This window comes from Schistocerca nitens, chromosome 4 (genome assembly GCF_023898315.1).
Source record: "Schistocerca nitens isolate TAMUIC-IGC-003100 chromosome 4, iqSchNite1.1, whole genome shotgun sequence".
Taxonomy (NCBI): Eukaryota; Metazoa; Arthropoda; class Insecta; order Orthoptera; family Acrididae; genus Schistocerca; species Schistocerca nitens.
Genome location: NC_064617.1, coordinates 536,228,033 through 536,253,175, shown reverse-complemented (window position 1 = coordinate 536,253,175; position 25,143 = coordinate 536,228,033). Strand labels below are relative to the sequence as shown.

At 42.1% G+C, this 25,143-nt stretch overlaps 1 protein-coding gene across 1 annotated transcript in view; it reads right to left on the bottom strand.

Moving 5' to 3' along the window:
* The window catches only part of LOC126252420 (low-density lipoprotein receptor-related protein 4), an 827,262-nt gene that overhangs the window by 124,946 nt on the left and 677,173 nt on the right, over nucleotides 1-25,143 (bottom strand). The window contains exon 20 of the mRNA XM_049953310.1: nucleotides 6,910-7,125. Coding sequence (XP_049809267.1) covers nucleotides 6,910-7,125 — 216 coding nt within the window. The remainder of the gene's footprint in view (nucleotides 1-6,909; nucleotides 7,126-25,143) is intronic.

Genomic DNA, 25,143 nt, shown 5'->3' with positions numbered 1-25,143 from the left:
TTAAGACTTTTGTATGGGATGGTAATTGACAGATAAGGTTATTGCAAGTTTTATGTTGTCTTGGTGCCCAAATTTCTTGCTGAAAATCATAAGAATAAACAGAATGAATTAAGAGTTCATGTACCTCCTATGGTATGCAGGCAGATTTAACAATTTTTTGTCCAGTGTTATGAGATACAGGTTCTGTATGTGAAATATGAGATGAAATAGCAGTATATAAAGAGGGTTCACAGCAAGACAAGGGACAAGAGAACTTGTGAAATGCTGACACACATTTTGTCAAAAAAGGTTATGGTCACTATCCTTTGGATGGCGAAGGACTACTATTGACTCATTTAATGGAACAAGGAAAAATACTTAATTCGACAGTGTATACAAAAAAGGCATGAACAGTGTTAAGGCAATAGGTTTATTTACAAATGCATCCAGTGCTTTTCTTTTCTTTTCTTTTTTTTTCTTCTGATGAGCAAGTTTTGTCAGTATGGTGTTGAAATGGCTTCCAGGTGGAATCACAAAACATGATGTTTCTGAATAATTGTATAGGTCTTAGAAACTGAATGGCACATGAGCCCATATTCATTTGGCATAGACAGTTGTAATTTAAAAATGTTTTCAAATGTGTGTGAAATCTTATGGGACTTAACTGCTAAGGCCATCAGTCCCTAAGCGTACACACTACTTAACCTAAATTATCCTAAGGACAAACACACGCACCCATGCCCGAGGGAGGACTTGAACCTCCACCGGGACCAGCCGCACAGTCCATGACTGCAGCGCCTCAGACCGCTTGGCTAATCCCGCGTGACAGTTGTAATGTAGAAGTCTGTGAATGCAACTGCTGCATGAAGTCCAACAGTTCTACAGTATTATTTCATGCATCAGCAAAGAACTCTTCTGTTCTAGCATTTGCTCACAACTAGACCAACTGTTGTAGCATTTGAGACTTTTCTGGTGGCTTTCCCCAAGCCTGATAAGGCTAGGGGTCGCTTTCAGTCCGGTGTTCAGAGCCATGAGAAGTGGATGACTTTATTAACTGGTAGTGCAGGTACTCTACTAATGTCTGCAGTCCAATGGTAGTGACTGCCCAAATATGATTCATATCATGTAGAACAATTAAGATTTAAATTGTCTGTCTTAGTCCATTCCAACGTGAAGTGGTACACTGAATTGCGCTACCAAGCTTTGAAAGAAAGTTTTTGTGATATTTGCAGGTGTTGTATCCTCCACTGGAAAGAACTCAGGTCGGTATGAGAAGTGATCAACTGCTGTGAAACAGTATCAATATACATCTGAAAACAGGAATCCACTAATAACGTCAATATGAACATGTTCAATCAAACAAATGAACCTACATGTAGCTGTAATGTGGTGTTACAGACACTCTATAGTCACACAGTAACTCTGCAGTTTTTCTCAGCATTGTCTTTTTTACTAAGTGTACTATGGGTCAGTGGGTCATCTAATGGAATGTGGTAAAACATGCAGAGGAAACCTATCATAAAATAATTATAATAATTAAAAAAAAAAAAGCTGCCCAAGAATTTCCATGCGCAGTCTTCAATGTATAGAATGTACAGAACTATTCAGATAATATGAAGCTATCTTATCACCTTAGGGACACCATGTATTGTACTTTTTTCAGAATCATGTACAGAGACCCAAAGGAACAATAGATCCTTTGTGTGTGCAAACAGTAAAATTGCTGCTTGATGGCTTTTTGATAGTTCAATGTTTTCTGCCATCAGTGCTTCAATTAAATAGTAGAAATAGTAGCAATACACATGGATAAATACATTTTCATTATAGAATGTTCTGTTTTGGCCAGAATATTATGGTTACTGGTGCATACTCAGATGATTTTTTTGTGTATCCTTTGATAAGTGTAGTAACCATCTGCTTTTTAGCATATTATCAGTCACTGCATTGCCAAGAAGCACTTTCAGATAATGAAGCAGCTGTGGTGTGTAAAGTTCAACAAATTCTTCAGTATGCTGTGGCTTTGTGAGGCATTTAATTTCTGTTTGGTAAAAGTGATTCATATCTACATGCCTGGAAGCATGAAACTTAACACATTTTAACATGCAGCTAAAATATCCTGCACCACTGTGGCCATTCACTCAGTGAAAGCAGCTATCTCATAACTGTGCTCAATCTCATCAGCACTGAAGAAGGCAAAGTCAAACTGGCTCCACTAATGGACAAAAACACAGCATCACATCGTCCAGCCAAAACTGTGTGTTTTAGGTGTAACTGGGCTATCCATAACATTTCAATTTGTACATCAGTGTTCATCACATTTAATGAAAGATGATGAAAATGTTGTAATGTAAAAGTTATGTATTTTTATTATACAATTGATGTGTGTGGTTTGTCACTAAATTTAATTGCATAACTGCAAGATCACCAAACTTTGAATGTCATATAAACTTTATTATATGCAAATCAAAATCAAGTCATGAACGGGAGAAATAGAAAAGAACACTGCATCTTGCTGATTGCAAAGATAGTGCTATAATGATCAGGAACATACAGATGCTGTATAATATCAGGAGCATAAGTGATAAAACTGATCAAGACACAAAAGAGTAGTTCAAAGCAAACATTATGACATGATGATTTCCAGCATTTATTGTTGCCTGGTAAAACTCCATGAGTTCTTCATATGTATTAAATGAAAGTTGTTTAACCATCCTTCAATGATAAGGAATTGAAAAATTTTAATGTGGCTACAAAAAGACTGCTTATAAAATTCTTGTATGACATTTACTGGAATTCTACTCAAGTATGAAATGTCGAAATAACGTTGAACAAACTGACAGATTTTGGAAATCAGTTTACTCTTGGAAACTGATACTGTACTTCCACACATTGCTCCCATGGTGACTGTGTATATAGTATTAGACCAACAACAGCTCACAAAGCATCATGTAACAGTCCTTCTTTCCTCATTTATTCCACAAATAGAGTGTAAAATACTTGTTAGCTGACAGTACAGATGTAGGATTTCTTGATACTGGACATGCAATACAGGTTCCAAGCTTCTGAGGCAACAGTCACTTTCCAAGATAGTCCTCTGGATTACAGATTGGGTCATGTTGTAAAATGCAGTACCAATTCTTTGGCTACTGTTGCAGGTGGCCTTTATCAGGATATTTACTACTACCAGAGAAACGTAACTTTAACTCTGATCTAATATCTTCACTCCTGCCATTATATAGGGTTGGTGAATACGTTTGTAGATTTTTCCATTAGTTTGCACAACATATACATCTAACAGAGACTGTAGTCATCAATAATACATTCTCTTTCACTATTTACAACAGTCTGCCAAAGCTGGAGTAACTTTTCATTTCCATGAATGTAGAAGTGATGTGGTTTTGAAGTGAAGAACTCGTGAAGCAATTTTTAAGAATTCATTAAGCAATTTTTGGAGTGCATTTTCATCTAGATAGGAAGTTTCTTGAAAGTTGTTCAATAGAGAATGGAAAAGATGAAAATCTGAGATAGCAAGATCAGGTGAATAAGGTAGGTGCAAGAATGACTTCCCAATCCAGCTCTTGTATAGTGTTATTTTGTCAGTCTAGCAGTATCCAGATGGACTTGCATCACTTGACACTGTCTTCCAGCTCGTTGTTCTTGGATTGTGTTTGCAAAATGTCTCAGTTGTTGACAATAAATGTCAGCAGTTATGGTTACACCTTGGGGGAATGATTTTTGTGATTTTGATTTACAACATGCGGTATCCATACTCTCGATTTCTGAACCTTCCCCACCACATGCAAATGTGACACCTTTGCTAGTTCTTGAGTACAATGACGTGGATCAAAAAAAAAAAAAAATGGTTCAAATGGCTCTGAGCACTATGGGACTTAACATCTATGGTCATCAGTCCCCTAGAACTTAGAACTACTTAAACCTAACTAACCTAAGGACATCACACAACACCCAGAATGACGTGGATCATTGTGGATTAATGTGTTTATACAATCTTCATCAAACCCAGCAGGTCTTCCTGAAACTGGAGAGTCACCAATGTCAAAACAATCTTCTTAAAATGAGAAAAGCATTTTCTGGTCATGCCCTGTCCAGTGGCATTATCCCCATATACAGTGCAAATGTTTCTGGCTGTCTCTGCTACTGTTACCCCTCTACTGAACTCGAACAGAATATGATGTCAGAAATGTTCCAATTTCTTCACTTGGCATTCTATTTTGTAGTGTCTACATCTCTACACAGTCTCCAAATGAGAAAATGACAATACACTGATCAGCCAGAACCCATTATGACCACCTACCTAATAGCTGCAATGTCGACCTTTGACATGAATAACAGCAGTGACGCATCATGGCATGGAAGCAGTGTGGCATTAGTAGGTCACCGGAGGGAATTGGCACAGCATTTGCACACACAAGTCACCTAATTCCCATAGATTCTGGGGAGGGGGGCGATGAACTCTGATAACACATTCAATCACATGCCAGATGTGTATGATTGGGTTCATATCTAGTGAGTTGGGGGGGGCCAGCACACCAATAGGAACTTGCCACTCCATCACACTCCTCAGCTTGTGACATTATCTTGTTGAAAAATGCTGCTGCCATCAGGAAACATGATCGTCATGAAGGGGTGTACGTGGTCTGCAACCAATGAATGACTCTCCTTGGCTGCCATGGCGCTTTGCACAAGCTCCACTGGACATGTGGATGCCCACGTGAATGTTCCCTGGAGCATAGTGGGACTGCCATCAGCTTCCTGTAGTACAGGTGCCAAGGAGCTGTTCCCCTGGAAGGCAACAGATTCACACCCTCCCATCAGCATGATGAAGAAGGTATTGGGATTCATCGGACCATGCAATGCTCTGCCACTGCGCCAATGTCCAGTGCCAAAGTCACATTCCCATTTCAGTCATAACTGCCAATTTCATGGTGTTAATATTGGCACGTACAAGGGTTGTCAGATCGGGGGCCATTTTTAGGAGTGTTCAGTGCACTGTGTGTTCAGACACACTTATAGTCTGCCCAGCATTAAAGTTTGATGTTAGTTCCACCACAGTTCGCTGCCTGTTCTGTTTTAACAGTCTGCCCAGCCTACGAGGTCTGACATCTGTAAAGAGGAGTGGCCGCCCAACCCCTTAACATCTGGACATGGTTTCATCTCATGAAGACACTCACCACAGCACTCCTCGAACACCTGACAAGTCATGCTATTTCTGAAATGCTCATGCCGACCCTCTGGGCCATCACAATCTGTTCTCGGTGAAACTCAAAGAGATCGCATGCTCCCCCATTCTGCACACAGACAGCATGCTTATTGATACTACATGCACCATGCATGTGTCTGACTAGCAGTCGCTGGCCGCTGTGGCCGAGCGGTTCTTGGCGCTTCAGTCCGGAACCGCACAATCGCTACAGTCGCAGGTTCGAATCCTGCCTCGGGCATGGATGTGTGTAATGTCCTTAGGTTAGTTAGGTTTGAGTAGCTCTAAGTTCTAGGGGACTGTTGACCTCAGATATTAAGTCCCATAGTGCTCAGTGCCATTTGAACTATTTTGAACTAGCAGTCATTCCCAGTTAAGTGAAGCTGCTATTGCCTGGATGGGTTTATTTCAATAGTAGGTTGGTGGTCATAATGTTCTGGCTAACCAGAGTGTGTAAACTCAAATAGCAACAGTGAACTACAAGAAAAAATGACAGTCGATAAATGAACCCATAGTAACCAGAATACCAACATGCAAAACAAAAATGCTACAAACTTATGCACCAACTTAATAATTCCTTCCAATCATCATTTGATTAGATACCAGGAGTAGAGTAGAAGGGAGCTGATGATGTTTATTAATTGTTATTGGTAAGCCATTTTTTAGTCCACAAAGCCAAATGAGGACAGAATTGCTTCTGTGATGTAGTGTGGCTCCCATGGTGTTTGGTGGCAGTTAGAATAGGTCAGTATATTGTGTGCCTTTCACAGATGTGTCTTCAGGGATGCCAATGAGCAGCCTTGTGAGCATAGTCCATTTTTATGCTGGCTACAGCTGGCAGCCAAGACAATGGAAGCTCATAACCGTCATTGTGAATCATGTTGGTGAGCCACCATCTTCTAATTTTCTCTCACACCTTTCCTTTGAAGCTAAGGGGCTACCTACCTGGCACATAAACCTCCTCGAACTTTATATGTTTATCACACTCATTTTGGTCTTCTACGACTATGATGCTGAGTCATACGTGATACTCCTTCTGCCGTATTTTGGTATGTCAACCAGTCTTTTTAATGTAAACTACTCAGCAGCCACAACTGACATCATAAATACCTAGTGAAAGTAGCACAAAATGACATCTTCGTGGGCCTCAGAATGTAATTTTTTTGTTATTCTGACAGATCGATTTAATGACCACTCCGAGAAGAATTTTCCTCGCATGCTTGGTGACTCAATGCACATGTAATAGGAGAGTGAAAGCTGCTATTACAGCTCCTTGTCTCGTCACTCTTCTTCTTTGTAGATATGATTCTGCTGATGATTTTTTTTCACTGTTCTGCTAGCTGTGAATGTGGTACAGAGCTCTTTAAGTTCTTCCTTCATGTTGCCTGCACCGTAGATTCAGTGAACTCTCTTGATCAGTATATGTAATACTGAAATAATTTCAGAGCTAAAGGATACAATAAAGAAACCATCAATAGTACTATGGAACACAATTAATAAATGAATATCACACCACAAGTTCACAGCCAATATAATAATTGAGCACAAGATAAGACTGTTTAGATATTTTTATCACTAACATGCAAAAAAGCATTGTGCGGACCTATAAAAACATCTCATATGTTTTCATCATGAAAAACGCATGGAGAATATCTGAAAACCACTGCAGTCTAAATTGGCACAAAAGGTAGAAACAACATAAATATACTAACTTATCAGAACTCTTCTTCCACTTCCATCAAGTGAAGCATACTCTATAGCCTTTGTTCCTCCATCTGCCCAATACAAACGACCTCGGGCATAGTCAATTGCTAATCCATTTGGCCAAATAAGTCTTTGTGTGATTAAAGCTGATCTGTCTGAGCCATCCATTCCTGCTTGTTCAATTTTTGGGACTTCACCCCAGTCACTCCAGTACATGTAGCCTCCTGTAATTGTAAGATTTATGCTGTTATTTGTGATTCTTAAGTTATCAGAAAACCTGAAAATAAGAACACACTTTCCCCCTCTAATTTCACTGAATTTAATAACAAGGTATCCATCTCATATAATACTCACATTAACTTACCAGCTACATAACAGGAGTATCAAAGGTAGGATTGACAGGCATACAAATTTAAAAATGTGGTTGAGTCTCAAACATGAATATATTTTTTAAATCTATTTATCTGAAGAAGATTTGTTGTCAGTTTCTGTGTAAGGTCCTTCTGATAGCATTGAGGTGGCAGTTTGAGGGATGCAGTAGAGTTTTCCCAGATAGTGTAACTACAGTGGACAGATGCCGGATAATGTGCAGAAGTGAGCCTAGTAAAAATAACAAGCAATAGGGTGTTCCATGAAGAAAACCGAAAATAAAACCTGTAAAACAGATGGCTGCTTTGTCAGGGCCTCAGAAATATTTGTTTCTTTATATTGTATTAGTGCTTTGGGAAGTAAAATGTACGTTGCTGTCAGATGTCTACACCATAGGCTCAGATGTACTAAAGTTGGTAGTAAAACGGTTTCCAGATTGCCAGGCTCATGAGGTCCCCTACGACAAATTAGTAGACAAACTGTCAAATCATTTTAAATCACAAGTGCATGTAGTGGCATCATAAAGTTTTTCAGATTAAAACAGCAACCAGGACAGTCATAAAAACAAATGGTAACAGAACTTTAATCCCATATTCGTGCTGCCGTACTAAAGCATCCAAACCCTGACCTCAGTACAGTATTTTCAATTAGTGAGTCACAGGCCACTGTCAATGTAACTGAGCATGATTTTTAAGCACCTGCAATATCTGTTATCATGAGTAAGACAGTTAGACAGTTCAGGGACCAACTTTGACCCCCCACCCCCTCCTCCCTTTGTCAGGTCAGACATCGCCCGACATATAGATCACGTGTGAACCAGTCGCACCGTCACGCCATGGTACAGCCCACACAATCACGGAAATCCTGCCCACTTTGCTTTCAGACACATGACAAGGCACAGTGCCTCTGCTGCAAAGCCAAGTGTTTTACATGTGGCAAACAAGGCCACTAAGTGCAGATGGTGCAAAACATCTTTCACATTTCATATCAAACAGTGATTCTAATGAGTTGTATGTTGTGTCTGCTGCACAACGGTATGCCAGTCCTGTTGTTGTTTCATCAGACTACCAGAACACAAACTCTGAACTTATCAATCAACAATCAAATAAGTTGTAGGTTCAGTTGCGTGTGTTCAAGAAGTGTGTCAATTTTCCAGCTCCTCCACCAACTCTTAGGACAATGTATCTTTGACTTGTTTTATTGTATGTTCTGTGACTATGTAATAAAGTGTTGTTGGACTGCTAATCGCTGCGCTACTGTAATTCACGACATAAGAATTTTGCTGCCGAAACCTGGGAGATTTAGATTTGCCTGAGACAATTACCACGATTGCCGTTGTGAAACACGAATTCTGGACTCACATCACGCGGCAATATTACGAGGGGGCTCACTGCAGCGATTTGTCACACTACGCAACAAGCTCTTCGATGACAACCGCCTGCATACACAGCTAAGTTCAATTGAATTATCACGCAACATGTTTTGTAGTGCCATTTGTAAAGGCAACTGATTACATTATTGCCACTCTGTACTGCTATTGTAGCCGTTCGATTAGCGCTTTGACGAATTATCAGATCCTACGCTACGCCTATTGGTTGTTTATGACTAGTGCTGCCATCTAGCGACCATCAATTGAACTACTTCGACTAGCGATCCAAAGATAACGCCTTACTAGGACCAGCTGATCGCTAGCCGACACTGCTTTAAACTTTGGAGTAATGGACATGCCAGACCACAAACCAGAAGCACAGTTACACTCTCTAAAGAGAAAATGTATGAGAGAAAGAGCAAACATTATGCGACTAGTAGCGGAAGTTGCAAGGTTGTCAGACACATCGGAAATCACAGATTATAAATATTACAATGACAGATTGGGAAGCGTTCTGAACCGCCTCGTTAAATTAGATGAGGATATTCACGAGTTGTTAGACGATGACGAATACGAAGAAGATGTTCTTAAATGCGAAGATTATATAGATACCGCGAAACTCACAATTTCTCGATTGTCTCACGAAATAGAGAAACAGCTTGCGAAATCGGTAGCAGACATAAAGATTCCCTACAATCGGCCGGTACAATCTGTAACAATGAGTGTTCCCACATCTTCAGTAAAACTTCCGCCGATCAAGCTTGAGCCTTTTTCAGGCAATATCGAGATATGGGCGCGATTCTGGGAGCAGTTTGAGCAGTCAGTTGACAAAGATCCGACGGTAACTACAATCAATAAACACATTTTTCTTCGCGGCTATCTCTTGGGAGAACCAAAGCATTTAGTGGATGGTATTGCAGTGATGGCCGAGACGTACGCAGAAACGAAGAGGATTCTCTGAGCGCATTATGGCAACAAGGATCGAATAATTCAAGCCCACTTAGATTATCTTGAAGCCATAAAACCAATTAAGCTGTCCACCCCAGAGGAACTTAATTCAACATTCATTGAATGCCAGCGACGTATTCAAGCTCTCTGGGCACTTGGGGAAGACGTGAACAGATACGGCCGAGTCCTCACGCCGAAAATTTTACGCGCTTTTCCGGATGACATATGCCGCTGCTGGATAATTCACGCCAAGCGTACGGGAAAATCCGAAGGGGACATTTTGCAACTGATGGGAGAAAAACTTACGACTATTCCGACGGGACCAGAGCCTTCAGCGAACCCCAATTTAACAAAGGAGTTCCGACTGAGACAGCAACTCTGTGACAGTTTTTGGAACCGTTGGGTTAAAGAATACCTATTGGAGCTCCGGAACTACCATGAAGTTAAACGCCCATCGGGATGAGTCATCCCCTTTTGCCCTGGCGACATTGTGCTGATCCAAGAGGACCTTCGTCCGTGACATATGTGGAAGAAGGCCAGGATAGAAAAGGTATTACCAGGAAGAGACGGCAGGGTAAGGACGATAATACTCCGGACACCAGAAGGTCACATCATTAGTCATCCTGTGCAGCTGGCCGTACCTTTGGAGGTCGACCAGGGTGGGGAGGATGTCACAGAGTAATGTACTTCGGGCAAGTGAGAGACTGTTTGTTTACTCTTAGGACAATGTATCTTTGACTTGTTTTATTTTATGTTCTGTGACTATGTAATAAAGTGTTGTTAGACTGCTAATCGCTGCTCTACTGTGATTCACGACACAGTTAAACACTGGTGCTACTGTTACATTGCTCAACCACGCTACATATGAATGGTTATGTAGCCCATAGCTTCAGTAACAATGTAACTCAGTGTCAGCACACAAGGGGCAACCTACTCCAATGCTTGGAGCATGCAGTTTACCAGTCATATTCCGTGGTACTATTAAAGCAGTGTTATTTCATGTATTGCACTCTCATGAGTCTACTAACATATTTCGCATGTGTAGCTTTGACCTTTTCAGACTGTCAGTTCATGGTAATGTGTTACAAATTAATTTATCTGGGTTTCTGGCCAATATTAATACATTATGTGACAAGTACAGTTCTCTGTTCCATGATAGTTTAGGCAAGGCCCATGTGACACTGAAAGACAATGCGGAGCCAAAGTTTTTTCAAGATAATCTTGTACCTCATGCATTAGAGGGCTGAGTAGCTGCAGAATTGCAGTGACTGCAGGACAGTGATGTCATCAAATCAGTGTTGGTGAGCCAATGGACATTACCCCTGATGGTCCTTATTAAACTGTTGGCAGGTTGAGACTCTGTGCAGACTTTAAATCAACTGTCAAGTCACAAAATGTTGTTGATTCTTTTCCTTTGCCCCAGGTTGAGGATTTGATGTACAAATTAAGCAGGGTAATTTTTTTTTTCAAAAATTGATGTCTGGGAGGCCTACTTGCAGCTGCCTTTAGATGAAGAGTCAAAGAAGATTTTTGTTATCAACACACACAAGGGATTATTCCAGTCTCAATGGTTACCATGTGGTAGCACTTCCGTCCCAGCTATTTTAAAAGGTATCTTGAGCAACTGACCTCGCAAGTACCTTCTTGTTCAAACTATTTGAATGATATAGTTGTCTCTGGTCGTATGCCAGCAGAACACCTACAGAATTTAGAAGCATTTTTCCAAGTGTTGTCCAAAGCAAGGCTGACATGCAACTGTTTTCATTGTTCCTTCTTTCTCACTGAAATTGAGTATCTAGGCCATGAACCATGGACCTTGCCATTGGTGGGGAGGCTTGCGTGCCTCAGCGATACAGATGGCTGTACTGTAGGTGCAACCACAACGGAGGGGTATCTGTTGAGAGGTCAGACAAACATGTGGTTCCTGAAGAGGGGCAGCAGCCTTTTCAGTAGTTGCAGGGGCAACAGTCTGGATGATTGACTGATCTGGCCTTGTAACATTAACCAAAACGGCCTTGCTGTGCTGGTACTGCGAACGGCTGAAAGCAAGGGGAAACTACAGCCGTAATTTTTCCCGAGGACATGCAGCTTTACTGTATGATTAAATGATGATGGCGTCCTCTTGGGTAAAATATTCTGGAGGTAAAATAGTCCCCCATTGGGATCTCCAGGCAGGGACTACTCAAGAGGACGTCGTTATCAGGAGAAAGAAAACTGGCATTCTACGGATCGGAGCGTGGAATGTCAGATCCCTTAATCGGGCAGGTAGGTTAGAAAATTTAAAAAGGGAAATGGATAGGTTAAAGTTAGATATAGTGGGAATTAGTGAAGTTCGGTGGCAGGAGGAACAAGACTTTTGGTCAGGTGATTACAGGGTTATAAATACAAAATCAAACAGGGGTAATGCAGGAGTAGGTTTAATAATGAATAAAAAAATAGGAGTGCGGGTTAGCTACTACAAACAGCATAGCGAACGCATTATTGTGGCCAAGATAGACACAAAGCCCATGCCTACTACAGTAGTACAAGTTTATATGCCGACTAGCTCTGCAGATGATGAAGAAATTGATGAAATGTATGACGAGATAAAAGAAATTATTCAGGTAGTGAAGGGAGATGAAAATTTAATAGTCATGGGTGACTGGAATTCGTCAGTAGGAAAAGGGAGAGAAGGAAACATAGTAGGTGAATATGGATTGGGGGGAAGAAATGAAAGAGGAAGCCGCCTTGTAGAATTTTGCAGAGAGCATAACTTAATCATAGCTAACACTTGGTTCAAGAATCATAAAAGAAGGTTGTATACCTGGAAGAATCCTGGAGATACTAATAGGTATCAGATAGATTATATAATGGTAAGACAGAGATTTAGGAACCAGGTTTTAAATTGTAAGACATTTCCAGGGGCAGATGTGGATTCTGACCACAATCTATTGGTTATGAATTGCAGATTGAAACTGAAGAAACTGCAAAAAGGTGGGAATTTAAGGAGATGGGACCTGGATAAACTGAAAGAACCAGAGGTTGTAGAGAGTTTCAGGGAGAGCATAAGGGAACAATTGACAGGAATGGGAGAAAGAAATACAGTAGAAGAAGAATGGGTAGCTCTGAGGGATGAGGTAGTGAAGGCAGCAGAGGATCAAGTAGGTAAAAAGATGAGGGCTAATAGAAATCCTTGGGTAACAGAAGAAATATTGAATTTAATTGATGAAAGGAGAAAATATAAAAATGCAGTAAATGAAGCAGGCAAAAGGGAATACAAACGTCTCAAAAATGAGATCGACAGAAAGTGCAAAATGGCTAAGCAGGGATGGCTAGAGGACAAATGTAAGAATGTAGAGGCTTGTCTCACTAGGGGTAAGATAGATACTGCCTACAGGAAAATTAAAGAGACCTTTGGAGAGAAGAGAACCACTTGTATGAATATCAAGAGCTCAGATGGCAACCCAGTTCTAAGCAAAGAAGGGAAGGCAGAAAGGTGGAAGGAGTATATAGAGGGTTTATACAAGGGCGATGTACTTGAGGACAGTATTATGGAAATGGAAGAGGATGTAGATGAAGATGAAATGGGAGATAAGATACTGCGTGAAGAGTTTGACAGAGCACTGAAAGACCTGAGTCGAAACAAGGCCCCGGGAGTAGACAACATTCCATTAGGACTACTGATGGCCTTGGGAGAGCCAGTCATGACAAAACTCTACCATATGGTGAGCAAGATGTATGAGACAGGCGAAATACCCACAGACTTCAAGAAGAATATAATAATTCCAATCCCAAAGAAAGCAGGTGTTGACAGATGTGAAAATTACCAAACTATCAGTTTAATAAGTCACAGCTGCAAAATATTAACGCGAATTCTTTACAGACGAATGGAAAAACTGGTAGAAGCGGACCTCGGGGAAGATCAGTTTGGATTCCGTAGAAATGTTGGAACGCGTGAGGCAATACTAACCTTACGACTTATCTTAGAAGAAAGATTAAGAAAAGGCAAACCTACGTTTCTAGCATTTGTAGACTTAGAGAAAGCTTTTGACAACGTTAACTGGAATACTCTCTTTCAAATTCTGAAGGTGGCAGGAGTAAAATACAGGGAGCAAAAGGGTATTTACAATTTGTACAGAAACCAGATGGCAGTTATAAGAGTCGAGGGGCATGAAAGGGAAGCAGTGGTTGGGAAAGGAGTGAGACAGGGTTGTAGCCTATCCCCAATGTTATTCAATCTGTATATTGAGCAAGCAGTAAAGGAAACAAAAGATAAATTCGGAGTAGGTATTAAAATCCATGGAGAAGAAGTAAAAACTTTGAGGTTCGCCGATGACATTGTAATTCTGTCAGAGACAGCAAAGGACTTGGAAGAGCAGTTGAACGGAATGGACAGTGTCTTGAAAGGAGGATATAAGATGAACATCAACAAAAGCAAAACGAGGATAATGGAATGTAGTCAAATTAAATCGGGTGATGCTGAGGGGATTAGATTAGGAAATGAGACACTTAAAGTAGTAAAGGAGTTTTGCTATTTAGGGAGTAAAATAACTGATGATGGTCGAAGTAGAGAGGATATAAAATGTAGACTGGCAATGGCAAGGAAATCATTTCTGAAGAAGAGAAATTTGTTAACATCGAGTATAGATTTAAGTGTCAGGAAGTCGTTTCTGAAAGTATTTGTATGGAGTGTAGCCATGTATGGAAGTGAAACATGGACGATAACCAGTTTGGACAAGAAGAGAATAGAAGCTTTTGAAATGTGGTGCTACAGAAGAATGCTGAAGATAAGGTGGGTAGATCACGTAACTAATGAGGAGGTATTGAATAGGATTGGGGAGAAGAGAAGTTTGTGGCACAACAATCGTAGAGGGAGACCAAGAGATGAATACACTAAGCAGATTCAGAAGGATGTAGGTTGCAGTAGGTACTGGGAGATGAAGAAGCTTGCACAGGATAGGGTATCATGGAGAGCTGCATCAAACCAGTCTCAGGACTGAAGACCACAACAACAACAACAACAACAACAACAGGCCATGTCATTAATGCGCGTGGCATCCATCCATCAGAGTTGCACTAAGCGGCCATCTGCCAACAAATGTATCAGAATTGCGAGCTCTAATGGGGAAGCTATCCTATTACACCCATTTTATCCCAAATGCTACTCAGATCGTGGCACCTCTAAATTGGTTATACTACATGGGCATTCTGTTCATATGGTTGGTTGATTGTCAGACCACTTTCCAGTGGCTGAAAGATGCACTACTACATGATCAACCCCAACAAGCCTGTCATTCTTGCAGTAGATGCCTCCTCTTATGGCACTGGTACAGTACTGTCACACCAAGTGGTCTCCAATGAAAGGCCTATTGTGATCATGTCAAAGACATTGACCAAGGCCTAACACAACTACAGCCAGCTTGAAAAGGAGGTGTTAGCTATCATCAATGGGGTCATGCACTTCCATCAACACCTGTACGGCTGCCGCTTTTTTCTAGTAACAGACAACAGACCATTGATGGCTGTGTTTGGGTCCTCCCAGCCTGTCCCAGCACACACAGCACAGAATTTACAACAGTGGGCCCTTCTCTTATCCAATTATCAATACAAGTTGTCATATTGGCCCACTACCAAACACTCAACACTGACCTCCTATTGAGGCTCCCTACTGGCTCCAATGTTGCATCTGATTCCTCCAAGGACTCCTGTCATCACATTGATCCAGAAGAAACACGTCTTTTGGAAGATTTTCTAGTCACATTCCACCTTGTGATGCACAAGATGGAATCAGACCCCACGTTGTAGATGGTGCTCGAGTTTGTTTGCTGTGGGTGACTGCAGAGTCTCAAGAAGATACACCTCCTGGTGGTTCATTGCTACTTTGCTCATCAGCGTGCCACCTCTGTACAGATGGGCAACCTCCTGATGCACACTGAAAATGGTAATGCAACAGTCATGGTCCCTCAACCTATCCAGCTTGAAATTCTTCAGTTGTTGCACCAAGGAAATTGGGATATTGTTCTCACCAAGCAGTTGGGAAGGCGCCATTGTACATTACTAGGGATGGATTCACAAATTGAGGCCATGACTTCACAGTGTGCAATGTGTGCAGAGTATTAATCCACTCCCCCACAGTGGTACTTTGTGTGGCCACATCCTGACGGACGTTGGGAATATCTGTACATAGATTTAGCTGGGCCATACTGGAACATATGCTGGCCAGTGGTTGTCGATTCACTCAGCAAGTTTCCCTTTATCATTCCAATGAAGTCTACCACATCCATCAGCACAGTATCAACTCGTTTGTCAATGTTTTACGTTGAAGGTTTACCTGACAGATGGTGTCATATAATGGGCCACAGTTCACATCTTGGAAGTTTGAACAGTTTTGTGCAGACAATGGATATTCATCTGCAGTCGTATAATGAAGCTGAATGCTTTGTAAGGATCTTCAGATCACAGATGGACAATTTGTGAGCCACTCACACATGGGAAGACTTTATGCCCCTCCTTCTGATTCACAGTTTTGGCCTCAGCAATCAGTGTTGCTTCATGTGTTGGCAGGGATTGCAAATGGGAATGGGGAGAGGTGTTTGAGGTGCTGTCCCAGTCCACCTACATCATCCACAGTCCAATGGGTTTGCACATGCGGCATCTGAACCAATCCACTCAGGAGATTCTGCACCAACTTTTCGTTCACAGATCCAGCACGCAGCCAGGGCATGCAGCAGCCGCTGTCACAGTTACAGATGTCACATCTGGCAGCACAGTCACCTCTGCAGTGGGAGATGCCCATCGACATCAACATGGCACCAACACCAGCATTGCAGTCATGCTGGCGGCCCATGACACAGCTGCCTGGCAAGACGCCCTGGAGGACTAAGATGTTGTCTCCAGCTGCCCGCCTGACACATCGTCTGTCTTTGCACCTATGGCCACCAATGCACACCCTGTGGTTGGTTTCCTGGTTGGCATTTCCAGCCACTTGCAGGATGGATATTGGGATGCAGGTGGGTGCTCAGTGCCGACTGTAGTTTTGGCACCTACCCCTGCATTTGTGTTGGTGTTCTGTACCACCCCCCCCTCCCCCCCCCCCCAACCCCACTGTTGTGTCACATCTCCATACTTGGTGCCAATCAGAGTGCTCAATGTCATGTACGAACAATTTGCCATTGCCAAAGTGCCACAATTGGTCAGCACACTTCACTTCCGATGCCTTGTCTGACATTCTTTCTTGATGTGTCTGGATCCCAAATAATGGGACTGGCACTTTTATTTTGTATTTCATCATAAATGATAACCACACCACAAACAACACACATACACTTACATACATAATGATGCTAATGAAATACACACATTTCATACACAGCACTAACTAAACACCACTGGATGCAACCGCACAATTTGCAGTTCAGTGTCACATGTGTGAGAGATCTGCTTACATTAGATAAATTTCACACAACATTGCATGAAACTGAGCTTTTCAAGGCTGCAATTCATCATTATGACTGGGTGATCACTGTCAAAAATACAGGGTGATTCAAAAAGAATACCACAACTTTAAAAAATGTGTATTTAATGAAAGAAACATAATATAACCTTCTGTTATACATCATTACAAAGAGTATTTAAAAAGTTTTTTTTCACTCAAAAACAAGTTCAGAGATGTTCAATATGGCCCCCTCCAGACACACGAGCAATATCAACCCGATACTCCAACTCGTTCCACACTCTCTGTAGCATATCAGGCGTAACAGTTTGGATAGCTGCTGTTATTTCTCGTTTCAAATCATCAATGGTGGCTGGGAGAGGTGGCCGAAACACCATATCCTTAACATACCCCCATAAGAAAAAATCGCAGGGGGTAAGATCAGGGCTTCTTGGAGGCCAGTGATGAAGTGCTCTGTCACGGGCTGCCTGGCGGCCGATCCATCGCCTCCGGTAGTTGACGTTCAGGTTTCATAACTAACCTTTTTCGTAGGACTCTCCATACAGTTGATTGTGGAATTTGCAGCTCTCTGCTAGCTCTGTGAGTCGATTTTCCTGGGCTGTGAACAAATGCTTGCTGGATGCGTGCTACATTTTCGTCACTCGTTCTCGGCCGTCCAGAACTTTTCCCTTTGCACAAACACCCATTCTCTGTAAACTGTTTATACCAACGTTTAATACACCACCTATCAGGAGGTTTAACACCATACTTCGTTCGAAATGCACGCTGAACAACTGTCGTCGATTCACTTCTGCAGTACTCAATAACACAAAAAGCTTTCTGTTGAGCGGTCGCCATCTTAGCATCAACTGACGCTGACGCCTAGTCAACAGCGCCTCAAGCGAACAAATGTACAACTAAATGAAACTTTATAGCTCCCTTAATTCGCCGACAGATAGTGCTTAGCTCTGCCTTTTGTCGTTGCAGAGTTTTAAATTCCTAAAGTTGTGGTATTCTTTTTGAATTACCCTGTATAACAATTTGACTCAGTTTTGTACTTTAGTGCACTGGTTAGCATAATAACTTCTAACACTGAATGTCATACATTCAAATCACATCAAATGTTGTAATTCTTTTCCTCTAAATCTAATCAAAAGAATTTGATTATAACTTTTATTTAATTTATTGATTTAAATGCAAGTTTTTATTTCAAACAATGGAAACTGCAGGTATGAATATCAAGAATTCACACACACACACACACACACACACACACACACACACACACCTCACGGACACATGACCAGCATCTCATGACAGAATGCAACATCATGTGGGATTCAAGCAGCAATCTGGAGGGGGTGGGAAAGGGTAGGGATAGTAGTGAATGGATGGTGAGAGAGATGAATACTGTCTGGTGGAGCGTGCAAGGACTTGACTACCAACAGGTGCAGCATCAGGACATTGTGGGGCAGGTAGAAAGAAACAAAACAGGTGAAGAGTGATGGAAGACAGATGGATGCATTGGCAGAGGGCTGCAAATAACCAGGGTGAGAGACGAGAATGGGAAGGAGATGACAGGACAGAGGGGGTGAACTTTATTGGTTGGAGGGTGTAGGGACTGTATGTTCCTGTAGGTTGAGACCAGAATAATTACAGGAGTGGAGAATGTGTTGTAAGGATAACTTCCATCTGTGCAGTTCAGAAAAGCTGGTGGTGGAGGGAAGAATCCAGATGGCTCAGGTAGTGAAGCAGTCATTGATATCAAGTGTGTTATATTCAGCAGCACGTTGTGCCACAGGGTGGTCTTCTTTGCTATTGGCCTCAGTTTGGCAGTGGCTGTTCATCCTGGTGGATAGCTGGTTGGTAGTCATACCAATATAAAGAGCTGTGCAATGATTGTAGCAGAGCTGGTAAATGACATGGCTGATTTCATGGGCCGGTCCCAGTGAGGTAGGATAAACCTGAGACAGGACTAGAATAGGAAGCGGTGGGTGGGTGGATTGGGCAGGTTTTGCAGATGGGTCTTCCACAGGGATTTGTGCCTTGTGGCAAGGGGTTGGGATTGTGAGTGGCATAGGGATAGACTAGGATGTTGTGGAGGTTGGGTGGGCACTGGATCACCACTTTAGGATGGGTGGGAAGTATCTCGGGTACAATGTCTTCCATTTCATGGCATGATGATAGATAATCAAAACTCCGGTGAAGGATGTGGTTCAGTTGTTCCAGTCCAGGGTGGCACTGGGTGAGGAAGGGGACACTCCTTTATGGCTGGTTTTGGGGGTGATGGGAGGATTGGGGTTGTGAGGAGCAATGGCAAGTGAGATCAGTTTGCAGACTAGGTCTGGGGCATAGTGCCTGTTTGTGAAGGCATTGGTGAGACCCTCAGCACATGAAGCAAGGGAGTTTTTGTCACTGCAGATACGCCGTCCCCGCATAGCCAGGCTAAATGGGAGGTGAAAGGGATGACAGTTATCAAAATGTACATACTGTTGGCGGTTGGTGGGTTTAATGTGGACAGAGGTGCAGATGCAACCACCAGAGAGGAGAAGGTCAACGTCTAGGGAGATGGTACACAGGGTTGAGGAAGACCACATGAAGTGGATGGGAGAGAAGGTATTGAGGTTGTGAAGGAATGAAGATAGGGTGTCTTGGCCCTTGATCCAGATCATGAAGATTTCATCAATGAACCGGAACCAGACTAGGGGTTTGGTGTTTTGGGAAGCTAGGAATGTCTCCTTTATATGGCCCATAGGAGGTTGGCATACGAGGGTGCCATGCAGGTGCCCATGGCTGTGCTGCGGATTTGTTTATATACTTTCCCTTCAGATGAAAAGTAGTTGTAGGTTAGGATAAAGATAGTATGGTGTATGAGCAATGATGTAGTGGGTTGCATGCCATCCCTCATCCTGATGTACTTTAGTGTTTTGTTTTTCACTACTGCCCATGCCACATGGCCTTTTGATCCTCGATGTAACCCACCCCCCTCCCTCTCTCTTTGTTTATTGCAACACACATGCACACACTCCCAGCCCTCATCACTCTTTTTCACTCACGTTTCTGTACATTTTTAATGTATTCATGAATAACTTTATGTGGTTTCATGCAGATTCGCGTATTTTAGCATATTTTTGCATATTTGTGCATATTTTTACATATCTGTGCATATTTTTGTGTGTCTTTACGTATTTTTTTACACATCTTTACCTGTATTTTCACATATCCAGCTCCTTCCACAGCCATCAACACCTATTTTGCCCATTTCTGCATCATTTCCATTTCCTTTACTCCATTCCTGCCACAATGGACCTTGCCCCATCTTTCTGCACCAATTTAGAAAAGCATACCTTTCCCTGGTTAAAACCCAGGCCTTCCAGGAATTCCTTACCTCCAACATAGCCTCACCATCCTTTTCCAGATGCCTTCCTCTGAACACCAACCTTTCAGTAGAAGAAAGAACAGCCACACACAACCTCAAAACAAATCCTGACCTAATCATCCTACCTGAAGACAAAGGTTCCACCACTGTTGTGATGAATCGCAGTGACTACCTGGCAGGAGGCCTCCGCCAACTGTCTGACACCTCCATCTATAAACTTTGCCAGAGTTATCCCATCCCAGAAGTCCAACACAAACTCCAATCCCTGCTTAAAACCCTAGGCCCTTCACAGAACATCTCCCATGAATCAATTTCCCTCCTCACCTCTGTGACACCCCGCACACCAATCTTCCACATGCTCCCCAAAACCCATATAACCAACAATACTGGATGCTCCATTGTGGCTGGTTATCGTGCCCCCCCTGAAAGAATTTCTGCACACCTGCAACCAATTGCCCGTAATCTAGCCTCCCACATCAAAGACACCAACCACTTCCTTCACCCACTCTCCACCATCCCCAACCCTTTACCTCCTGGACCCCTACTCATCATTGTTGATGCCACCTCCCTATACACCGTCACTCATGCCCATGGTCTTGTCCTTCAGACTCCAAACCCACTACCTCAGCCCTCATACACCTTACTAACTTTATCCTAATCCACTTCTACTTCTCATTTGAAGGGAACGTATATAAACAAATCCACAGCGCAGCCATGGCCACCCACATGGCACCCTCCTATGCCAACCTTTTTATAGGCCATCTAGAGAAGACCTCCCTTGCCTCCCAAAACACCAAACCCCTAGTCTGGTTCAGTCCATTGATGATATCTTCATGATATGGACCCAGGGCCAAGACACCCTATCTCCGTTCCTTCACAACCTCAATACTTTCTCTCCCATCTGCCTCACGTGTTCCTCCTCAACCCAGAGTGCCACCTTCCTAGATGTTGACCTTTTCCTCTCTGATGGATCCATATCCACCTCTGTCCCATCATCAGTACCTGCATTTTGACAGCTACCATCTCTTTCATACCAAAAATTCCTCCCATACAGCCTGGTTACCCGGGGACAGCGTATCTGCAGTGACAACTCCCTTACTCCGTATGCTGAGGGTTTCACCAAGGCGCTATGCCCCAGACCTAGTCTACAAACAGATCTTCCATGTCATTTCCCCTCACAACCTTGAGCTCATGGCTCAGAGTAGTTTCAGAGGTAAGACAAGGTTGCAACCTGTCTCCACTGTTGTTCATTTTATTTATGGATCATAAGTTGAAAACAATAGACTATCTGGGTCAGATTAAGATATGTGAAAGCAAAATAAGCAGTCTCGCATATGCAGATGACTTAGTTGTGATGGCAGATTCAATTGAAAGTTTGCAAAGTAATATTTTAGAGCTAGATCAGAAATGTAAGGACTATGGTATGAAAATTAGCATCTCCAAAACGAAAGTAATGTCAGTGGGAAAGAGATGTAAACGGACTGAGTGCCAAATAGGAGGAACAAAGTTAGAACAGGTGGACGGTTTCAAGTACTTAGGATGCATATTCTCACAGGATGGCAACATAGTGAAAGAACTGGAAGCGAGGTGTAGCAAAGCTAATGCAGTGAGCGCTCAGCTACGATCTACTCTCTTCTGCAAGAAGGAAGTCAGTACCAAGACTAAGTTATCTGTGCACCGTTCAATCTTTTGACCAACTTTGTTGTATGGGAGCAAAAGCTGGGTGGATTCAGGTTACCTCATCAGTAAGGTTGAGGTTACGGATATGAAAATAGCTAGGATGATTGCAGGTACTAGTAGATGGGAACAATGGCAGGAGGGTGTCCACAATGAGGAAGTCAAAGTAAAACTGGGAATGAGCTCTATAGATGTAGCAGTCAGGGCCAACAGGCATAGATGGTGGGGTCATGTTACACGCATGGGAGAAGGAAGGTTACCCAAGAGACTCATGGGTTCATCAGTAGAGGGTAGGAGGAGTCGGGGTAGACCAAAGAGAAGGTACCTGGATTCAGTTAAGAATGATTTTGAAGTAATAGGCTCCACTTCAGAAGAGGCACCAATGTTAGCACTGAATAGGGGATCATGGAGGAATTTTATAAGGGGGACTATGCTCCAGACTGAACGCTGAAAGGCATAATCAGTCTTAAATGATGATGATGATGATGATTCTTTGCCACTCATTTCATCATCATATTGACTGTTTTTTATTTGCTCTTATTTTTCTACCTATCATTCCATTTATGTCTGGAATCTGCTTGTGTCACCTATAACCTGCCACCAAGTGCCAACGAGGACTGCTCATAGGCTGGTAAGGTGGCACCTTGTGTGGCCAGTGAGAGGATAGTTTTGGGTAACCAATGATATCAAGAAATTACAGTTTGCTTTTAGTCATGGAACTGAACTTTCCCTGTGTTTTTTTGTTCATAGAGGTTAGCTTTAATAGCCATGAACGAAGTGATCAGTAGTTTTGCCACAGATTGTTGAAAAACCACTTTCGCAGGTACATTACACACCATGGAGCTACAGTTAACTTAGAACATGAGTTTAAATTCAGGGCTACAAAACATGTCTCCTGTCATGGTTTAGTCATTGGTTACTTAATATCAGCCATCGACACAGCATCTTGCCTTTCAACATACATTGTGGTGGCGACTTCCAACACATTACACATTACACATTAACAGCATTTGTGAAGCAACTTGCCATGTTTATGTCTCACATATAACTGAGCTGTAGCCAGTAGCTGATGTGGCAACACCGTAGTGGCAAGTGACAGACATCTACTATCAAGTAATTTTAAAGGACTGTAGTGAAGCAATTGTACAGTCCTCCTGCACTTGTATCAGTTCACCACTCAGTAATCATGACTCATTTAGTCATGACTGTAAGACCACCTGAGCAGTTTCATAAATACAGCTGAGTCTGGTGAGCAAAGATAAGTTTTGTTGCAATTAATAAAGTCTTACTTATTCAGAGTGGTCTAATTACATGTATTATGACTAGCCACCTCAGTGCCAAGAAATTGGACACAACACAATTATAGTTCCACAAAATTTTGGGCATGCAACCACACAAATTTTCATTTTTTGTCTGATATTTCGGCCCATCCTTTTAAACCCGTGGACTTTGCCACTGAGCATGTGGCTACAGATACAAAAGGTGTCAGAGACACTGATCAGTGGCAAAGAGGTACAACATATGCGTGAAATTAGATCTATGGCTGCACAATTGATCCAACGTCGATATTGATGTATCACTGTGAGCTGCACTATTGCGACTTCTTTGTGAGTTTATAACAGAAACTGCTTGATTGCATTTGTCCAAGCTGAAGCCACTTTCTCTATTAATTAAATTCATTGCAAACCAAATTTCAATTGCTGCTTTCACTACTGAGTCCCAGAAAAGTGAAGTCGAGGCTAAACTTTTGACATTATGGTACACCATTGAGTGCCCAGTGTCAATAGAGTTCTTTGCCATCACCAATTTATTAGACTGTAAGAGCCAGGTGTACCTGTGGTTCTCTGTGCATCTCTCCTGGACTGTAAGTGTCATCTGTCCAATGTATGAATAGCCAAACTCACTGGGGATCTTGTAAACACCAGGCTTCTGAAGCACCAAATCATCTTTAACATAACTCAAGAGTGCTGCTGTCTTTTGTGAAGGGTGAAAAATCACTTTTACTTTGCGTTTGCTGAGCATCTGTCCTATTTCTGATTATAGGTATCCAATGAATGACAGAAAAGCCATGGATTTAAAACTTTGCATGTACCTCGACATATTTTTTATTTAATAATGAATTTTATGAACAGACTGAAAGTGTTGTCATGGGTAGTCCTTTGTCACATTTGGTGGCCAACTCCTTTATGGAGGACTTTAAGAAAAAGGTGCTACAATCTGCTAGCTTGAAGCTATCAGTATTTTGGAGGTATGTTGATGACACATTTGTAATATGGCCCCATGGTGAAGATAAATTTAAGGAATTTATAAATCATCTGAATTCCATCCACAGATAAAATTCATTTCACAATGAAAATAAAAAAAGATGGATGCCTTCCAGTTTTGGTTGTTTTGGTATGATGCAAAGATTATGTCACTTTGGGATATGCAATACACTGGAAACCTACCCATATGGATTTATATTTATGTGCAAATAGCTGCCACCATCCTTTGCAGACAATGAGCATTTTCAGAACTCTGGTACACAGAGCACATGCCATTGCTGATAAGAGCAGAGTGGAGGACAAGCTTCTACACTAGAGAAGAGTTTTTGAAGCCAATGGATGTTCTCCACAGCAGATACATTAGGCACTACAAATGAAACCAACAGTGGGCCTAAGGAATAGAGAAGAAGGCACAGAAAGTTTTAAATCTATGACTATTCTGCCATACATTGGAAGCCTATTGTCAAAAATAGGGCACATCCTCAATAAATACAATACAAAGTGAAAGTGATTTTTCATCGTCCACCAAAGACAGCAGCTCTCCTGGGTTCCGTTACAGGATGATTTGGTGATTCAGAAGCCTGGGGTTTACAAGATCCTCTGTGAGTGTGGTCATTCATACATCGAACAGATGATACGCACAGTCCATGAGAGATGCACAGAGCACCATAGGCTCACATGGTTCTTACAACCTAATAAATTGGCAGTGGCAGAGCACTGTATTGACACTGGGTATTTTATGACGCACCATCCAACGGGTTGATTTCGGACACTGGGGCGAATTCGGACAGTATGGCTTATTTGCTCTTTGCTACTGCATAGAAA